Source organism: Benincasa hispida, chromosome 8 (assembly GCF_027475165.1).
Source record: "Benincasa hispida cultivar pf3 chromosome 8, pf3_genome.v1.1, whole genome shotgun sequence".
Classification (NCBI taxonomy): Eukaryota; Viridiplantae; Streptophyta; class Magnoliopsida; order Cucurbitales; family Cucurbitaceae; genus Benincasa; species Benincasa hispida.
This window is the reverse complement of record NC_143485.1, coordinates 17,020,029-17,037,932: the sequence shown is the minus strand read 5'-3', so window position 1 is coordinate 17,037,932 and position 17,904 is coordinate 17,020,029. Positions and strand designations below refer to the sequence as shown.

The following is a 17,904-nucleotide window of genomic DNA, read 5'->3' as shown; positions in this document are numbered from 1 at the left end:
ACAACTTTACTCATTATCCCAAACACCTTTAAAAAGTATAGCGAGAGAGATATTTTCAAAACACATGATCATGGGTATTTTATTTTCATTTTATAAACATTAGCTCACAAATTAATGTGTAGTAGCAGGATTCATTAATCTTTGTGTTAAAAGAGAGAGAGAGAGAGGGGGAGAGAATAACAAAGCCGAGAGGCTGAGTGTGTTCAACAAAGCAAAGAACATGTGCCTTTCAATTACTTGTTTCCTTCCCTTTTCACCAAAAGCCAAGCAATTCCCCAATTCCACAACTTAACTACAATTTTGCCCCATTCAAATTCCAAACCCATTTCCCAACTGGCTCCCATTATCATTATCTCTTCAATGGCTTGATTTCATCCCCACCCATTTACCCCATTCCCCATTTTCCTTCTCCCAAACCACAACAAAACCCCTCTCTCTCTCTTTCACTCTTCAATGGGGTTTTTCAGTTTTTGGCCTTGTTTGGCAACATTGTTCTTCATTTTGCTTCATACCCATTTAGCTTCCTCTGCTTTGATTATCAGTTTGAAGCACCATTACCGCAACAACGACCACCACAATCGGCGGCCAATGCTTCAAGCTAACCAAAGCAGCTGTGCCCTGTTCGCCGGAACTTGGGTTCGAGACGATTCATATCCACTCTACCAATCATCAAACTGCCCTTTCATCGATCCTCAGTTCAACTGCCAAGTCTACGGCCGACCCGATTCTAATTACCTCAAATACCGTTGGCAGCCGCTTGATTGTGAGCTCCCAAGGTCAGGAATCGAAAACCCCTCTTTATGAAATTTCTTTTTGATGGGGTTTTTGTTTATGTTTTTTCTTTGTCATTTACATTTTGATGAATCTTGCTGTAGCGTTTTCCATTAAAGGTTCGATGGGGCTGAGTTTTTGATGAGAATGAGAGGAAGAACTGTAATGTTTGTTGGTGATTCATTGGGGAGAAACCAATGGGAGTCATTGATTTGCTTGATCTTATCATCTGCTCCCCAAACTCCCACTCAAATGATTAGAGGAGAACCTCTTTCAACCTTCAGATTCATTGTGAGTTGCCACTTTAAACCTTCAGATTTTGTTTTAAATCATAGATCTGTGGTGGGTTTTGACAATCTAGGATTAGATTTCAGAATCTGTTGATATAAAAATGATGTTAAAGTTGATAGATTAAGTAACTTTTTGCAGGAATATGAGTTAACTGTGTCCTATTACAAAGCCCCATATCTTGTGGACATAAATATAGAGAACGGGAAGAGAGTTTTAAAGCTGGAGGAGATATCAATGAATGGAAATGCTTGGGTTGGAGCTGATGTGATTTCCTTCAATACCGGACATTGGTGGAGCCACACAGGCTCTCTACAAGGGTTTGTTATGAAACTTGAAATCTTGATGAAGAAGATGATTAATGTGGCCTAATTTTTCAAAAATATTCATATTCTTTCAAAACTTAGCATACGACTCTATGTTAAGGCTGCAACGGATGTTTCATATTGTTTCAATGTTCGTTCAACATTTTAATGGATTTCTACTTCATGTTTACGAAATGTATCGAAACTTTGAAAAGAATAGGGATATTTTTTAAATAAATGACAAATTTTAGAATAATTTATTTTAGTTTAGCCATTGATGTGATGAAGGGTGTGGATTGTGTTTGTTTTAGGTGGGATTACATGGAATCAGGAGGATCATATTATCAGGACATGGATCGGTTGGGTGCAATGGAAAAGGGTCTAAGAACATGGGCTGATTGGGTTGATAAGAACATTGATGTCACTAGAACAAGGGTTTTCTTCCAAGCTATCTCCCCCACACATTACAAGTAAGTGAACAAATTTTCATCTCTGTTCATTATTTCTCATAAAAAGTATAGATCTACCAAATAAAATAATATAATATCTAATAATGTGTTCGAATAAAAGGAGTATGTATCACTGTAATAATAAAAATTAGGAAACAATAATTTTTTTTTTTGTTTCTTAGATTTTGGATTTGATTTCTATTTTGTCTCCATGTTTCAAAAAGTTACACTTTTAGTTCGTCCGTTTTCAATTTGATTTCAATTTAGTTTTTAGGTTTCAAAATGTTTATAATTTTACTACTAGGATTTGAGTTTTGTTTTCATTTGGTCCATAGGTTTAAAAATTTACACTTCTAATTCCGATTTTTTGCTCATTTTCCGTCTGTTAATGTATATTAATTAATTTAAAATATTAAAAGAATTATAATTAATTAACTTTCACTTCTTTTTTCTTACCACTAAAACTAATTTTAAAATTTCACTTCATAATTACTTAAATTAATTAATAGACATTAGCACCAAATACTGAAGTAAATATTTAATGAAAACTGGAGGTTAAAAACTTGAAAGTATAGCATTTAAAAAATCTATAGACCAAATTGAAACGAAACTTCAAAATCTCAAAGATAAATTGTAACATTTTGAAATTTAGAAACTAAATTGAAACCAAATTTAACGTTTAACGCTAAAAATATAATACTTTAAGAAAATTCAAACTTGATAAAAACTAGACCCAAAATCTGAAAAACTATTCTCTTTATTGTTTAAAAATTAGGTCCATTATTGAATGTTGGCTTGGTCTACCAATGGCTCCAAGCACCAAAAATTCTTTTTTCCATGCCCATTTGGGGCCTTGGGCTCTTGCCTTTTGGCTATTCCTTCAGGTCTCACAATAGGCATTTTAGATATTTTTTTTTAGGTTAAATTATCATTTTAGCCTTTTTAGTTTTGATTTGAACCACATGGTTAATTCCCTACCAAGTTTAAATTATATGTCTGGTCTACGTACTTTCAAAAGTTTCGGATAAGTTCTTAAAGGCACGTTTGGTTAGTGATATAAAATAGAAATTTGAAAATAAGGGATTCAATGAAAATATGGTTGTATTTCATAATTTTGTATTTTTAAATAATTTTAATAATCTATAAATCATAAAAATAATTATAGTTATGGATGGATATTAGGTTGAAACTCAACTATTATTAACTAATTTAAGTTATTAATTTTTTATAATTTTTTATTTTACAATATCATGTGATATAAATTATATTCTAGTTTCTACATAAACTACATAATTGAATTTTACATAAATTAATTGACATGGCATACTACATATATATATAACAATACTATTTTCAGAACTTCTACTATTTAATCACTCAACCCAAAAATTGTTTTAAGAAATAAAACCAAACGAATATTTGTTGAATCCCTTTTGATTAATTTGAAAGAATTCAAATTGGATTTCAAACCAGCCTTTGAACTTTTAATTTTAGAGAGAAAATAGAGCTTTTTTCCCCTCTCTCTCTTCAAGAGAATGTTTTAGAGAGAGAAAAAAAAGTTAGAGAATGAAACTTATTAAAAGGGGGTATGTGTCAAAAGAGGGAAAAATGAAAATTAGAAAAATTATTTTTGAAAAAACGGAAATTTGTTTTAGAATACTACTTTTTTTTTTCTTTTAATCTTAGATTTATTTACAATTTCAAAACCATTTTAAAGTACATGGAATACCATTTTTTTAAAGTTTAGTACCAAACTTATAATTCGAAGTGTGTTTAGTTTAACCTTCTACAAGTTTAATTTTAAAAACAAATTATTTTGAAAAAAATTAAAGTATTTGACAACCACTCAAAATAGTTTTTGAAACACTTTTAAAGTGTATTTTAAATAGTTTTTATCAAAAGGAATTTAATTTAAAGTGATTAATTTTTTTTTGTTTCAATAGTCAATCCAAATAAGCCATCGATTTGTGTTTTATCGCGGTCCTCATAGTTTAATTAAATATCTTAAAATGCTCTAGCATTAGTAATTGTACAAGGACCTGAGATGGAGAAATTGGATTTGCTATAATTAAGTTCAACTATTGATTTTTGGAATGGTAATTGATGTCTTATTCATTGAATTATGTTCAAATTCACAAATTGGGCAAACGCCGTTTTTCACCTTACTTATTTTCTCTTCTAAAAATCTACTCTATTTTCTCATTTTTTTTTTACTCAAATCAAACCCTAGTATACTCTGCTTAAGTTGGTCTACCAATTTAATCTTTCGTTGAAGTGAGCTTAGCTCAGCGATAGTTAACATGCACTCATTTTTATATTGTCAGAGGTTCGATCCCTCATCTTGCGACTATTCTACTAAAAAAACATACAAAATTAATTCGATTATAAGATTAGTCATTTAAAAAGTTCTTGAATTTTAAAAACGTTTAATAGATTTTTAAACTTTCAACTTTGTGTTTCGTAGTAATCTTTGTAATAGATTATTAACTTTCAATTGTGTGTTTACTTCTCTAACATAATCAATACTTTTACAAAGCAACTTGTTTCTATTTTTCTTTTTTTTTTTTTGGGATAAGAGTAACTTATCCATATTTTTATTATTATTATTTTGAATTTAACATAGAGGGGGAGAAATTGAAACTTTTGGCCTATTCATTGAGAACACATGCCTTAACTTTACAACTATGCTTATGTTGGAAAAAAAAAGAAAAAGAAAATGAAAAATGAAAAGGGATCTTTTGAATTTTATGTTTAATAAGACTTAATTTTTTTTTTCTAGTATTTAGTAGGTAGGTGAATATTAAAAATATATAGAATTGGTTAATGACCTTATAGACACAAAATTAAAGTCATGTACTTATTAGACATAAAATTGAAAGTTTAGGAATCTATTATATACTTTTCAAAATTTAAAAATTAAGGATCCGTTTGGTAAGGATTTTGTTTTTTGTTTTTGGTTTTGAAAATTAAATCTATTTCCTCCACATTTCTTACGATAATTTGTATTTTTCTTAAGTATAATGGTTGAATTCTTAATTAAATTTAAAAAACAAAAACAAGTTTTTAAAAGGTACTTTTTTTAGTTTCAAAATTTAGCTTGGTTTTTTAAATTATTGGTAAAAAATAAATAACAAAGGAAAAATTTTGGAAGTGGAAATAGTATCTCTATCTATAGACTTAATTTCCAAAAAAAAAAAAAAAAAAAAATCAAATGGTTACGAAAAAGACTTAAATAGACATAAATCTAATAGTTTAGCTCTTAACTTGATAGTCTAATCATAATATGTTTTCTGAAAAGTTAATTAACTCATTTAGTGTTATTCCTATGTGGGAAAATATCTTACACAATTTAACGGATTCCAAATATGTCGGTGGGAGTGGGACAGATCATTTAATAAAATGGATATTTATTAATTTTCTCTATATATAGTACAACATTAAAAATTGCTCCTGATAATTTTGATGTACAAATAAAAGAAAAAAATTATTGTATGATAATTTCAAGCTGGATGTGTTCAATTTAAAAGGGAAAAAAGAAATTGTAAATGATGCTTCCTTGAAGCTTCATGGCCCTACCTGTTGGCTTATCTCTTTCCTTAATTCAAAATGATATGATCTGAAGATATTTTCAATTTGTTTAATAAAACTTCTTAAAAAAACATTGAAAACTAAGAATCTTTCCAACATCATGTCTTGTTCCCTGAATTTGGCATATAAAATCATCTTAGGTTTAGCTGTTGTGTTTTATTTTTAATAAAAATGTATACCCTCCATCAAGAGATTAGAGATAGGAGTGAATACTAAAACCAACTAAACCAAATCAAACCAAAAATTCGATTTTTAATGGAGCGCAGTGCACTTTAATTTAAAATTACATGGAAATTGACATAGAAGTTTGAATCTTCTCACTTCATAGCTAAAATGTTGGTCACTTTTGTAGATTTGAAAACCGAACCCAAACGAACCAAACCATTTATATATATTATAAATAAAATCGAACCAAACCAAATATTTAAGGTTTGGTTCAGTTCAGACCAAACAAACGATTCGTTAGTTCGGTTTGGTATATATATATATATATATTTAAATTTTTTGTTTGGTTCAGTTTGGGGGACCAAATGAAACACTGAACACCCCTAATCAAAAGTTCAAATCTCCTCGCTTCACCCTTTAGTCAAAAGTTCAAATCTCCTCATTTCATAATAAAAATGTTGTTCATGTTTGTGGATGATATATGAAATAGTCCATCAGAATGGAACATGGGGACATCGTTGACGACAATGACATCAATGAAGAATTGCTATGGCGAAACGGCACCGATGGGGGGGACGACATACCCGGGAGGATACCCTATTCAGATGAGGGTTGTGGATGAAGTGATAAGGGACATGAGGAAGGCAGTATACTTGTTAGACATCACAATGTTGTCTGAGCTAAGAAAGGATGGACACCCTTCCATTTATAGTGGTGATTTGAGCCCTCAACAAAAGGCTAACCCAGATAGATCAGCTGATTGTAGCCATTGGTGTCTTCCTGGCGTACCTGATACCTGGAATCAATTACTTTATACTGCCTTGTTCTTTTAGCTCTAGATACTTATTGTTCTAATGCAAGAATTCAGGGATATATTCAAATTAATCTATAATCTTTCTTCCACTATAATGTAATTTGTAAAGTAACTGATGATTTATTGTTAGCTGAGAGAAACCAATGGAAATTTAGGGACACTCATTTGGATAAATAGTTTTATGTTCTTTTAGATAAGTGTTTTATATTGAATTTTACAATCGACAAGTTACTAAAAATATCAATTCATATCTCCTACACTCTTCATTATATTCCGTTTGAGAAAACGTCGTGTGAAACTTATACTTATATTTGTTAAACTCTCAAACTTTTATAAATGAATCAATTTAGAATCTTAGATAACATTTCTTTGGAAAATCTCTCATGTATTTATTCAAATTGTCAATTTTGTAAAATCAGCATTTTAAGATTCACATTTGGATAATAAGTGGTCTAAATTTATTGGCTCATGGAAATTTAAAAGTCTAATTGATAAATTCTATCTTTCAAAGTAACATGTCCTAGCATGCTAACCAAATTTAACATTTTTTTTTTTTAACATAAACACTTAATTAAGGTACTGAAAAACCTTATGAAGATTTTTTTTTCCTTATATATATATATGCATTAAAGGTAATATTAAAATTTTTAAAGTTAAAAAAGATCAGGGACCATTTGTTATTTTTAGTTGGTTGATTACAAATAAAGTGTTTGAACCAAAACATTTGACAAGATTACATATTTATTTTTTATGATATTTAGAGACGGGAGAAATAGACGTCTGACCTTAAGGTTAGTAGGACAAAATTTTATGTTAATTGAAATATGCTATTTTTTCATAGAAAATACTTCTAATCTTTGTTTTTCCAGCTTTTGGTATCTACTTCTAAGCTATTTGACAAACAATGAATTATCAAATCATTAAAATAAATTTATAGCATTATTGTTAAAGGAAACAAATGCAATTTGGACCTCGTCTAATAAACCAATATTCGAAATATATTTTAGGTGTCGTTTGGTAACCATTTCATTTTTTGTTTTTAGTTTTTTAAAATTTATCCTATTTTCTTCTTGTTTCTTATAATGATTTGTATCTCATTCTATGGTCGAATTCTTAGTTAAATTCTAAAATTAAAAATTTAAAAGCTACTTTTCTTAGCCTTCAAATTTTGGCTTGATTTTTTAAACCATTAATAAAAACAAATTTTTAAAACCTACTTTTTTTTTTTTTAGTTTTCAATTTTTTTTAAACCATTGATAAAAAATAGATGAGAAATGAATAAATTTGGATGTTGAAGTAGAGTCTATAGACTTAATTTTTTAAAACAAAAACAAAAAAACTAAATGGTCATAAAGGCGGGACCTTAGTAATTAAGATAATTATAACTTCTTGAATTTGACCTAAATTTTAGTATGGAAAAGTTAGCTGGAAAGACTTGAATCCTATTAGTCTTAACATAATTTTTAAATTTTATTTTTTGAGTTCAACCGTTATGACCTGGAGAAAATCATCAAGTAAATAATGTTTTATTTACTAAAGTATACTTGAATTGACTAATAATTTTTAAAAACTTAATATAAATACATACCGTAATTTTAATACAATAAGAAGTCATGTTTATGTAGCTGAAACATAATTTATCCCTAGTAATCTGAAAAATGAATCTCAATTGATTATATTTGTTGTTGTTTATATGTGTTTCGTATTTATAAAAAATTGTGAGGTCCGTCTTCAATCTAATTGTGGTTGAAAATGACGTAGAATCTACTACATTTACCCTTATTATTACATATTGTTACTATTGATAGTTGTATATTTTTCCTTTTTATTTCCTAATTATTTGTAGAATCTTTATGTTATTTTTATATTGTATTTTCCATTTTATTTCTGTTATTGCATCCTCCTACAAGTGCTTGACATGTGGTACTCAAATATTTATTAAATATCATCCAAATGTACAATGCTATTCATTGAAAATTATGAAAATTATGAATATGTGTTTATTGTTACCTTTACTTTTGCTGTTAACAATTATCATTAGGGTCAAACAATAACAGTAACGATAGAAAATGTGTCATATTCATAATTCTAAATAAATACAATTAAAAAAATTCAATTATGTTATGATTCAGGTATATTACGATTTATTCATAAATGAAATTTCATTACAAATATATTAATTTTCATTATAAATTGATAAATTTGGTCTAAATGTGAAGTATTATCGCTGAGCTATTAGATTTATGTATTTTAAATATGAGTTGTAACTTATAAGTATTCTTCCGAATTTCCGAATCAACAGATTCAACACGGAGAAGAAGAAGATCAAATTTTAATTTTACTTTTAAAAAATAAAAAATGCAGCGTTGCATGTGACAGAGACGTTGATACATGACGTCATCCCCAACGGTCGCCTTAAGAAAAAAATATATAAAAAAAAAAAAAAAAAACACATACAAAAAATATTTTTAATTGTTAAAATTGTTATATTATAAAACAATCCCTGCATTATAACGGTAACTTCGCAGTACTATCCCAAACTCTGATCTGTGGGTCCCACCCAGGAGACAGCTGTCATTTTGCTGCATTCAGTCTATTTTCTTCTTTTCAGTCAAAAGGATGATTGAATTTGAGAATCCCACTTTGGAAATTTAACTCTATGTTTATGACTTTTGACTTCTTTCTTTCTTACAATTACCTCATTGCCCTCCTTTCTCTAATTCTTATTCTATTTCTACCCCTAATTTCGGCTCTCTTATTCCAATCTTGTCTATAGATTAACAAAAAGAAAATTGATCCTATTCTATTAGATCATCATGACAATTGTGTTGCTATCTTTTTCTTTTCTTTTCTTTTTAAACAATAATTCATGGTCAACACTCTTGAATACTTGAATATTGTGGGATGTGTAATTGATAACAAACTCCTTTGTTGATGTGTGTTTTGACATTGACTAAATATGAAGAAGCTGATTCATGACATGTAAGTGAGAATAACTATTTCTAATGGTATGAAGTCTTTGGGATGAAACTAAAAGAAAAACCATAAATGTTTGTGCTTAATTTGAAAAATATCGCACCATGGATTATGGAGACATTTGGAGTAATATTGAACCTCATAAATGAAGAAAATTATACAATGAGACCATGACAATGTTATAATATAAATTTGAATATATATATGTGCTTTCTAATAATAACAAAAAAAAACTAAGCCAACATGAACATATCTCAATTGGTTTAGGCTTAATTTGGAATTATTGTAGCTTTTAAAATAATTGCTGACAACTTTGCTTTTAGAAAAATCAATTGTAGTATGAAGCAACTTAGTGTTTGGAATATATTAGTTTTAGATCTGAAAAAATTAGTTTTAATGTTTAGTATATCATTGTCTTTTTTTAGATATAACTATTAAATAAACCTATTATTATTATTAGGGACTTTTTAAGTATAAAAAAATATTTCAAAATATTTACACTTAGCAAAAAGTTTCAAAAGTATAAATTATGTTTGAAACTAACTTTTTAGTATAAAGTGTTAATATTTTTTGGATTTTTCTATTTATAAGATTTTTTCTTATTAAATATATATATATTTTTAATAATTTATAGTATCCAAATAAACCTACTATTACAATTGGTAATTTAAAAAAAAAAAAAAAGATTAGAATATATAAATAATTATTTAAAATGTTATGCTTTAAGTATTAAGGGGAAGAAACTTTAATTTTCTTTTTAAAAAATTAATATGTTAAAAAATAATAGTTGTGTTGTATGAAAAATGATGGTTATGTGGGAAAGATACTACATATATAATATAAATCTTAATTTTGAAGGATAAAAATGAAAAATGAAAATTTATTAAGAAGAAAATTTTGATTTTACAAAAAATCTAAAATCTGGTATGAAACTGATTTTAAAAGTGAGTGAAATGAACTTGGTTTGTAAAATTGATTTTAATGGATTAATCAAAATTTGTTTTTCCAAACACAAAATAGGGTAAAGATTCTTTTAAAATCATCTCGACCTCCTAAAAATCAACCACAAATACATCGTAAGAGGCATATACCAACGATCAAATGGTCAAAGTTTCAAAATCCCTATCCGTACACATTGAACTAAATAAAAAAGATACAACTACAAGATATAAATTTGAAACACTTTTATACGATTTTTTCCCAAATATATGGATACAGAATTGTCCACCACATTGTGATAGCATCTTTTAACAATTTCTCCACTAAAATTCCTTAACTTTCAAAGTTCATTTTCTATTTCTTTTATCGAATATTCACAATTCATGACAATAGATTCTCAACCTCTAGAATATATTTAAGTTGGCCTATACAAGACATTCAATTCACTACATAACTTAATGTTTAAGGTGTAGAAGAGTATTTGGTCTTTATCATCCTACTTTGAAAAAGAACAAAATACATTAACATTATCATATGTAACATGTTTCTTTATTTTCCTTCTTAATTTCCTTCCATAATAAATGGAGAATTGCACCCTTTATTATTTTTATTTGGCTGCCGACTCACTATTATAACGTTTGACTCAAGTCACAAAGCAAAAGCAAAGAAGGGTAATTTAGGTATTTCAATCAATGTAAAGGAATATTAGTCAAAATACGTTAAGAATAATCCAAATCCAACTGTCCCCACCCCCCGCTATTAACACGGAATTAAAAAAGAACACGCGCTGACTCAATCTCCCTTTATATTACCCTTTTTCTCTTCCAATTTTTCCGTAACCCTAAATTTAAATCCCTCAAATTTCCATCTCAATCCTTAATTCAAGAAAAATTCGTATCTGGGTTTTGATTTCTTTGTGTTTTTGAATCTGGGTTTTTCTTTAGAAGCTTTGAATATGTCTGTCTCCGTTGCGGTTTCGAATTCGCCGGGATTTTCCCCTTCATCGTCTATGTTCTGTAACAAGACGTCCATTATTTCTCCGGCGCCGGAGGCATTGACGCTCACTTTAGCCCATTTGAAATCGTCCCAGGCTTCGTCATCTTGTTCTTCTTCGCCTTCTTCGCCTTCTTCCCCTTTTCGGATTAGGTTTCCCAAGCCCCCTTCTGGGCTTTCGGCTGCGGCGGCAGCGGTGGCGGTGGCTTCCACTTCTTCTCCTTCGTCGGCGTCGTCGAGCGCGATTTTGAAGAGGAAGAGACCCGCTAGGTTGGATATTCCGTTGACGCCGTTGAGTTTTGCGGCTCCGGTGATGCCGTCGCCGTCGTCGTTCAGGGAGGTGGTGGAGGCTGAAAGAGATGGGTATTCCGTGTATTGTAAGAGAGGGAGGAGGAGAATTGCTATGGAAGATCGGTATTCTGCCGCTGTTGATCTACGTGGAAATTCTAAAGAGGTAAAAATTGTTGTAGATTTTTTTTTTTTTTTTTTTTTTTAAATTTTGTTTGAGTTTTAAGATTTTAGCATCTGGGTATTAATTTTAGGGGTGGATTTTCCAAGTATTAGAACAAATGGGACTCAATTTTGTGTTATTGTTATTGAATTTTCAGGCGTTCTTTGGTGTATTCGATGGACATGGAGGTGCAAAGGCTGCAGAATTTGCAGCAAATAACTTGGAGAAGAACGTTATGAATGAAATCGAAAGAATGGCCGATAATGAAATTGATTTTGAACAAGCCATTAAACATGGCTACCTCACCACTGATTCTGATTTCCTCAAGGAGGATCAACGTGGTGGTTCATGTTGTGTGACAGCCCTGATCAAGAAAGGCAACCTTGTTATCTCCAACGCTGGTGACTGTCGCGCTGTTCTCAGCAGCCAAGGTGTTGCCGAGGCCATCACCTCCGACCACCGCCCATCCCGGGAAGACGAAAGACACAGGATCGAGTCCACGGTAAGAATTGAATTGGTAGATGATGATTCATTCTGTAACGCCCCGTATTTTCTGATATAGTTAATTTCCAGTTTAATTTGCTTTAGAAAATTCGGGTCGTTACACATTTATTCATTAACAATTGAGCCTTTGTTCAATGTTGATGGAGTGATGATGTCAAAACTGAATTTGGTATTGTTTTTTGGCTTTCTGCAGGGTGGATATGTTGATTTGTGCAATGGCATTTGGAGAGTCCAGGGATCTCTGGCTGTAACAAGAGGAATTGGGGATGCTCACCTGAAACAATGGGTGATAGCCGAACCGGAGACGAGGGCAATTCGGATTGAGCCTCGACACGAGTTCTTGATCTTAGCCTCAGACGGATTATGGGAAATGGTAAGCGATTCAAACCCTAGTGTGATCACTAATCACAAAACCTCCTCCATTGAAGACAATTTGTACTGAACCATTTTGTTTTTCTTGTGGTTTTCAGGTGAGCAATCAAGAAGCAGTGGACATAGTACATCCATTGTGTGTAGGTATTGAGAAGGCAGAGCCATTGATGGCCTGTAAAAAGCTTGTGGAGCTGTCTCTTTCAAGAGGTTCAGTTGATGACATTAGTGTAGTACTGATTCAATTGGCTAACTTTATCTAATTTTATTAATTTAGTGTAATATTTAGAGAGGATACTACTGCTGGCTGCAAATTGGACTAACCCCATAATTGAATGAGAAATAGGGCTGAAGGGAGGGGGAAATTTGTCTCTCTGATTAGCCTTCAAATCTAATTAGGGTTTTATGAGTGTAATTGACTGATCTGATCATATTCTTTTGTATTTATGACTCCAAATTTTAATAATATACATTTTCTCTTCATATCCTCTCATTTTCTACCCCTTAAAAGTCCAATTTTCCGAGTTCAATCATTGAAACCATCCAACATTGGAGGATGTTAGTATTAGTGTCTTATCTAGTGAGCTATACTCGGATCAATTTCACTTCTTTTTTTTTTTCTCTTTCGAGGAAAATTTGTACTTACCTTTTAAAATCACTACCATATAACTAAGTATTAAAAGAAACACCAAATTTCTACATAAATATTGTTGTTAAACTTTTTTTTTTTTTTTTTCTCTTTCGAGGAAAATTTGTACGTACCTTTTAAAATCACTACCATATAACTAAGTATTAAAAGAAACACCAAATTTCTACATAAATATTGTTGTTAAGAAAAACGTTATAAAGATTTGTATGGTTAATTAAGAGTGTGTTAGTTAAGATAATTAGGTTTTGTTCGGGATGTTGTATGTGAAATCAGTGTCCAAAACTATTTAGTTAAATTGTTGCAACACATTTTTAACAGTTTGGAGATATAGAAAGCTCTATCCAGCAGAGAAAATATCAAAGGCAATCAAAATGTTATTTCATCCAACAGAACAACAAAAATTAGTCTCCAAATTTAGACCTTTCTGTTGAATTTCTGTGATATTTAACAAAAAACACAAGTAGGAGGATAAATGGTATAGTGTTATTTCAACTAAATAGATCAAATTTAGATAGAAAATAGAGGACTTAGTATAGATATAAAAAACGCGTAAATCAGTCTATAAAATCTAACTTAATATGGGATTAGTTTGGAGAGCTGTTGAATCTTTTAAAATAATGAATGATGGTAAACAGTGCTTTTTCAAAAAAAAAAAAAAAAGAAAAAGAAATTTTTTTAAAAAAACCTGATGATTTGAAAAAATATCGATCAATCCAATCCATGCGGCTTGAGTTGGATTAGATTCAAATAAATGAAAATTTTGTGGGTTAGGTTGGTTCATGGGTTCACTTAAAATATCCCAAACTAACCCGAATCAACCTGAACTTATTATTAACTTTAAAATGTATATTTTTTTTTTTACTTATGATGCAATATATATACATATATTTACTTAAGTTTTAATTTTTTTGGATAATCTATTCTCTAACAACTCCTAAAATTAGTTTTTTAACAAGAAAAAAAATTTATTATATAAATTGAAATTGTGTTGCTAATCTTAATTCAATTTATGAAAATAATTCAATCAAATTTTAACATATTAACATTTTACTTATTTTTAGAACAAAAATTTAAATAAATAGTTCGATTAATCCGAACAATCCAACCCAATGTTTTATGGTTGAATTGGGTTGAGTTCATTTTTTTTAATAAGAGTTATTGGATTGAAGAAATTAACAATACGAACAATTATATTAGGTCTAAAAAATCCTTCAACCAAATCCAACCCGATCCACCACACTTCTATTAGCTATTAATTTCACAACTAATAGAAGTTCATGGTTAAAAATATATAAAATCACTATTCAAAAGTTTAAATTGGCTTGTTCTAGAAGAAATTTCATGAATAAAAATGGAAGAAGAAAATGTTTAGAAGTAGTTTCATGAATGGATTTGTATTAAAGTCAAGCTATCCAAGTGGAATTATTATTATTATTATTATTATTTTATCATTTTCACATTAAATAAAAGGAAAGGAAAAAAAACTAAGGTAAAGAATGAGAATCCAAAATGAAATTTCCAAGCATGAGAAGTGGGAACACAATTTTTTTTTCTTTAATTTTTCAAAGGATTTTATGTTTTGAAATTTGCTGATTTTGAGTCAACACGTTCTTGAATACTTCAATTCCACTAAATTTTATTAAATAATGCGTGTTTTATACTTTCACTATTTCACACTATTTAAAGAAAAAAAAAACTTGAATTTTTTAAAATTAATTTTCTAGTTTGGTCTATACTTCTAAGAGCTTCATTATATTTAATTTTGTTTTTTCTTTTGTCAAATTTAGTTTTAGATTTTTCATTCTAACATGTTGGAGAATATATTAGAATTTATAATTTTTAAATTGATGATACAATATTTTAGCCGGTTGAATCATGTTTAAGGTTTTTTTGTTTACTAGTTCATTAATTTTTTCCTTTTTTTTTTTTTATTCCACGAAAAGGAATTGATGAAAAGTCCTTTATAACTCGTTTTCTATTTCGCGTTTAGGTTATATTGTTGTTTGAATTTATTTTTTAGTACAATAAACGTAGTTTAGAATTTGAACATCTGATAATAAGAGAATGAATACTTGACAATTATCGCTAAATTATATTCACTTTAACTATTGTTGATTATTAAGAGATGTCCAATGATACATAAACGTAAACTTATTACAATTACGATAATTTTAAATACTATTAGTAACATAGTGTAAATATAGTTGATAGTGAGTAAAAAAAATCAAAGACATCGATCACTAACAACGATGCCAAAAATTTAACACATGCAAATTGTAATATAGTTTAAAACAACCCAAAACCAAGTATCGTTCTCTAGAGATCAAGTAATTAACTCTTTTAACTATCAAGAAAATTTGGCCAATTTTTTGAACTAAAAATAAGGAAGCAAACTATCAATTGAGATAATTTCAACTAATAACATCTAACTTCATTCGATAAGTTGATGGATTCAAAAGATTAAACTTTAGTTGAATAACATAAATCTAAAAAGTCTATGGTTTAAGTATCCTCTCTCGAGCTTCAACCCTTTCACCCTCCTAGCTACTAAACCAAATTCCTTTGCAATTAATTAGTGGAAGGGGTACTAGAACTTTTCATTATCAACCTCTATTACTCTCTTCTAACGTTGGTGCATACTGTTGATTTTTTTTATATAAAATAAAAAAAAATTATATAAAAAAATCGACAGTATCGCGATGTTGTTCAGCATAGGCCTTAGTGCCCCACATCATTAAGCGACATTGATGTCCTTTCCTCTTTCGTAGCATTGCAACGACCTTCTCTCTATTTGCTCTTGGATTTAGACCTCGATTTTGTATTCTCCTCTCGATCCAAATCTAAGGTAGAATAAGCCATTCACCAACAAAAAAAAAAAAAATAGTATTAAGTAAATTAATATATTTGACAATTTAATAATACATCATTGAGTAACTTTAACCATCGAATCATTATTCAATTAGTCAACTGACAGTTTAAAGATCATTTCAAACCAGAACAACCATCTCCACCATACTTTAAAATTAAAATGTCTAGGTTCTAAAATTTTAGAGACCAAATAAACATGTTAAACTCAGACTATTAACTACGAGTGTATTTTATTATTCTCTATTCAGTCTTTGTTGTTATATTAAATATTAACATTATTATTGGAACATTCCATGTCCATATATGTGCATTAGTTTGCTAGGTTGTTAAGCACATAAAAATGGACAAAATTTGTGTCTTTACTCACCAAACTTGAACACATGACTTACACTACATAATTTTAAAAAATGACCATAGGAAATTTGAACTCAAAATCCTTAAGTCACTATTATTTATTTATTTTTATTTTTTTTGCAAAGTATGGTTAATAAACTTTATAGCCAATGCATTATTTTTAATTTGCACTTTTAATCTAACAAAATATAGTTCTAAAATAAATAAAGCTACACCTCCTTATTGAGTTTGATAACATATGTATATGTCATATGATGTGACATTTAAAAGCATAACAAATTTAATAGTTCATAAGAGTGTTATGTAGTAGTTTTGCTTTTTCTTCTTTTATCAATACGTTATAAAGTTGGTGAAAAATACTTTAATTTCAGTACCCATCATGTAGTAACTTTTGGGTGAATAATTAAGTGGAAAAATAGAGGAATAATAGCATAAGAGTGACAGTTATTAGATGGTGATGGTGGAGAATGATGATGAAGCTTTATTATTATTATTATTATCGTCGTTGCAGTTGTTATTATTATTAGTTCACTAAACAAGAAATTATTTAAAGAGATTTTCACAATACATACGACTGACGATTTTTTTCACCACCAGATCTATGAGAGTGAAACTACAAAATATTTTGAATTTATATAAAAAAGTTAATTATTAAGGGGTATATGAATTTTTGAACCTACATTTAATAGTTATTAAAAATATAGTCACAAAAAGTTTCTATTATTACGATAGAATAAATTTTTTAGTAGTATATACTAAGTTAGTCCTTTCAAACCCCACGTTGTAACTAACTCATTAAATAATTTTTCTAGATGATATAGATGTGTTGAATGAGAGATTAAACCATGGATTTTATTGAAGTAGTAATTGTTGTAGGTGATTTTGGACCAAATGGTATAATCGACATCTAACAAGAATAGAAACAACAAAGTCAAGAAGGTAGCATAATTCGGGTCGAAAGTGACAACTTAGGACCAAAATTGGCCTAGAAAAAGAGTAGGCTTAGCCCAAGCCAGTGCGCTTGACCTTGGTCAAGGTCATGGTTGAGCCTCACCAATTACCTATAATGGGACATGCCTCATGGATGGTCCCGCCCAAGGGATCATTGTAGACCCAAAATATAGTTAAAAGAAGATGTTCGGCCGAGACTGACCCTAGTCCATTAAGACAAAGGATAAGCACAATACAACTTTAAGTTCTAAAAGAAAAGGTCATAGGTAACTACATCTATAAATACATCATGATAGCTCTAAGGGCTGAAAGTCCATTCTGATACTCAAACTCTCAACTTATTACAGAGTCATACAATCTAACTTATGTATCAAAGTTACTACATTGGTGTGAGATCTTTTCATATTGCAGATTACATTCTTTCCTAAATTTACCATTGTTGTCATGTGAAGGTGAGATATATTTTCTTC

The 17,904-nt window shown here is 29.5% G+C and overlaps 2 protein-coding genes across 2 annotated transcripts; both read left to right on the top strand.

Moving 5' to 3' along the window:
• The first annotated feature begins 166 nt into the window (after positions 1-166).
• LOC120083834 (protein PMR5-like) lies at positions 167-6,554 on the top strand. The gene is made up of 5 exons (XM_039039724.2): positions 167-776; positions 891-1,062; positions 1,201-1,379; positions 1,676-1,834; positions 6,057-6,554. The coding sequence occupies exons 1-5, from the start codon at positions 454-456 to the stop codon at positions 6,397-6,399; spliced, it is 1,176 nt and encodes a 391-aa protein (XP_038895652.1). The 5' UTR covers positions 167-453; the 3' UTR covers positions 6,400-6,554.
• Positions 6,555-10,951: 4,397 nt separating this feature from the next.
• Positions 10,952-13,095, top strand: LOC120082415 (Protein phosphatase 2C family protein). Its single transcript, XM_039037575.2, has 4 exons — positions 10,952-11,742; positions 11,897-12,241; positions 12,437-12,616; positions 12,714-13,095. Exons 1-4 carry the CDS (start codon positions 11,251-11,253, stop codon positions 12,873-12,875), a joined length of 1,179 nt encoding a protein of 392 aa, XP_038893503.1. The 5' UTR covers positions 10,952-11,250; the 3' UTR covers positions 12,876-13,095.
• The last annotated feature ends 4,809 nt before the right edge of the window (positions 13,096-17,904 follow it).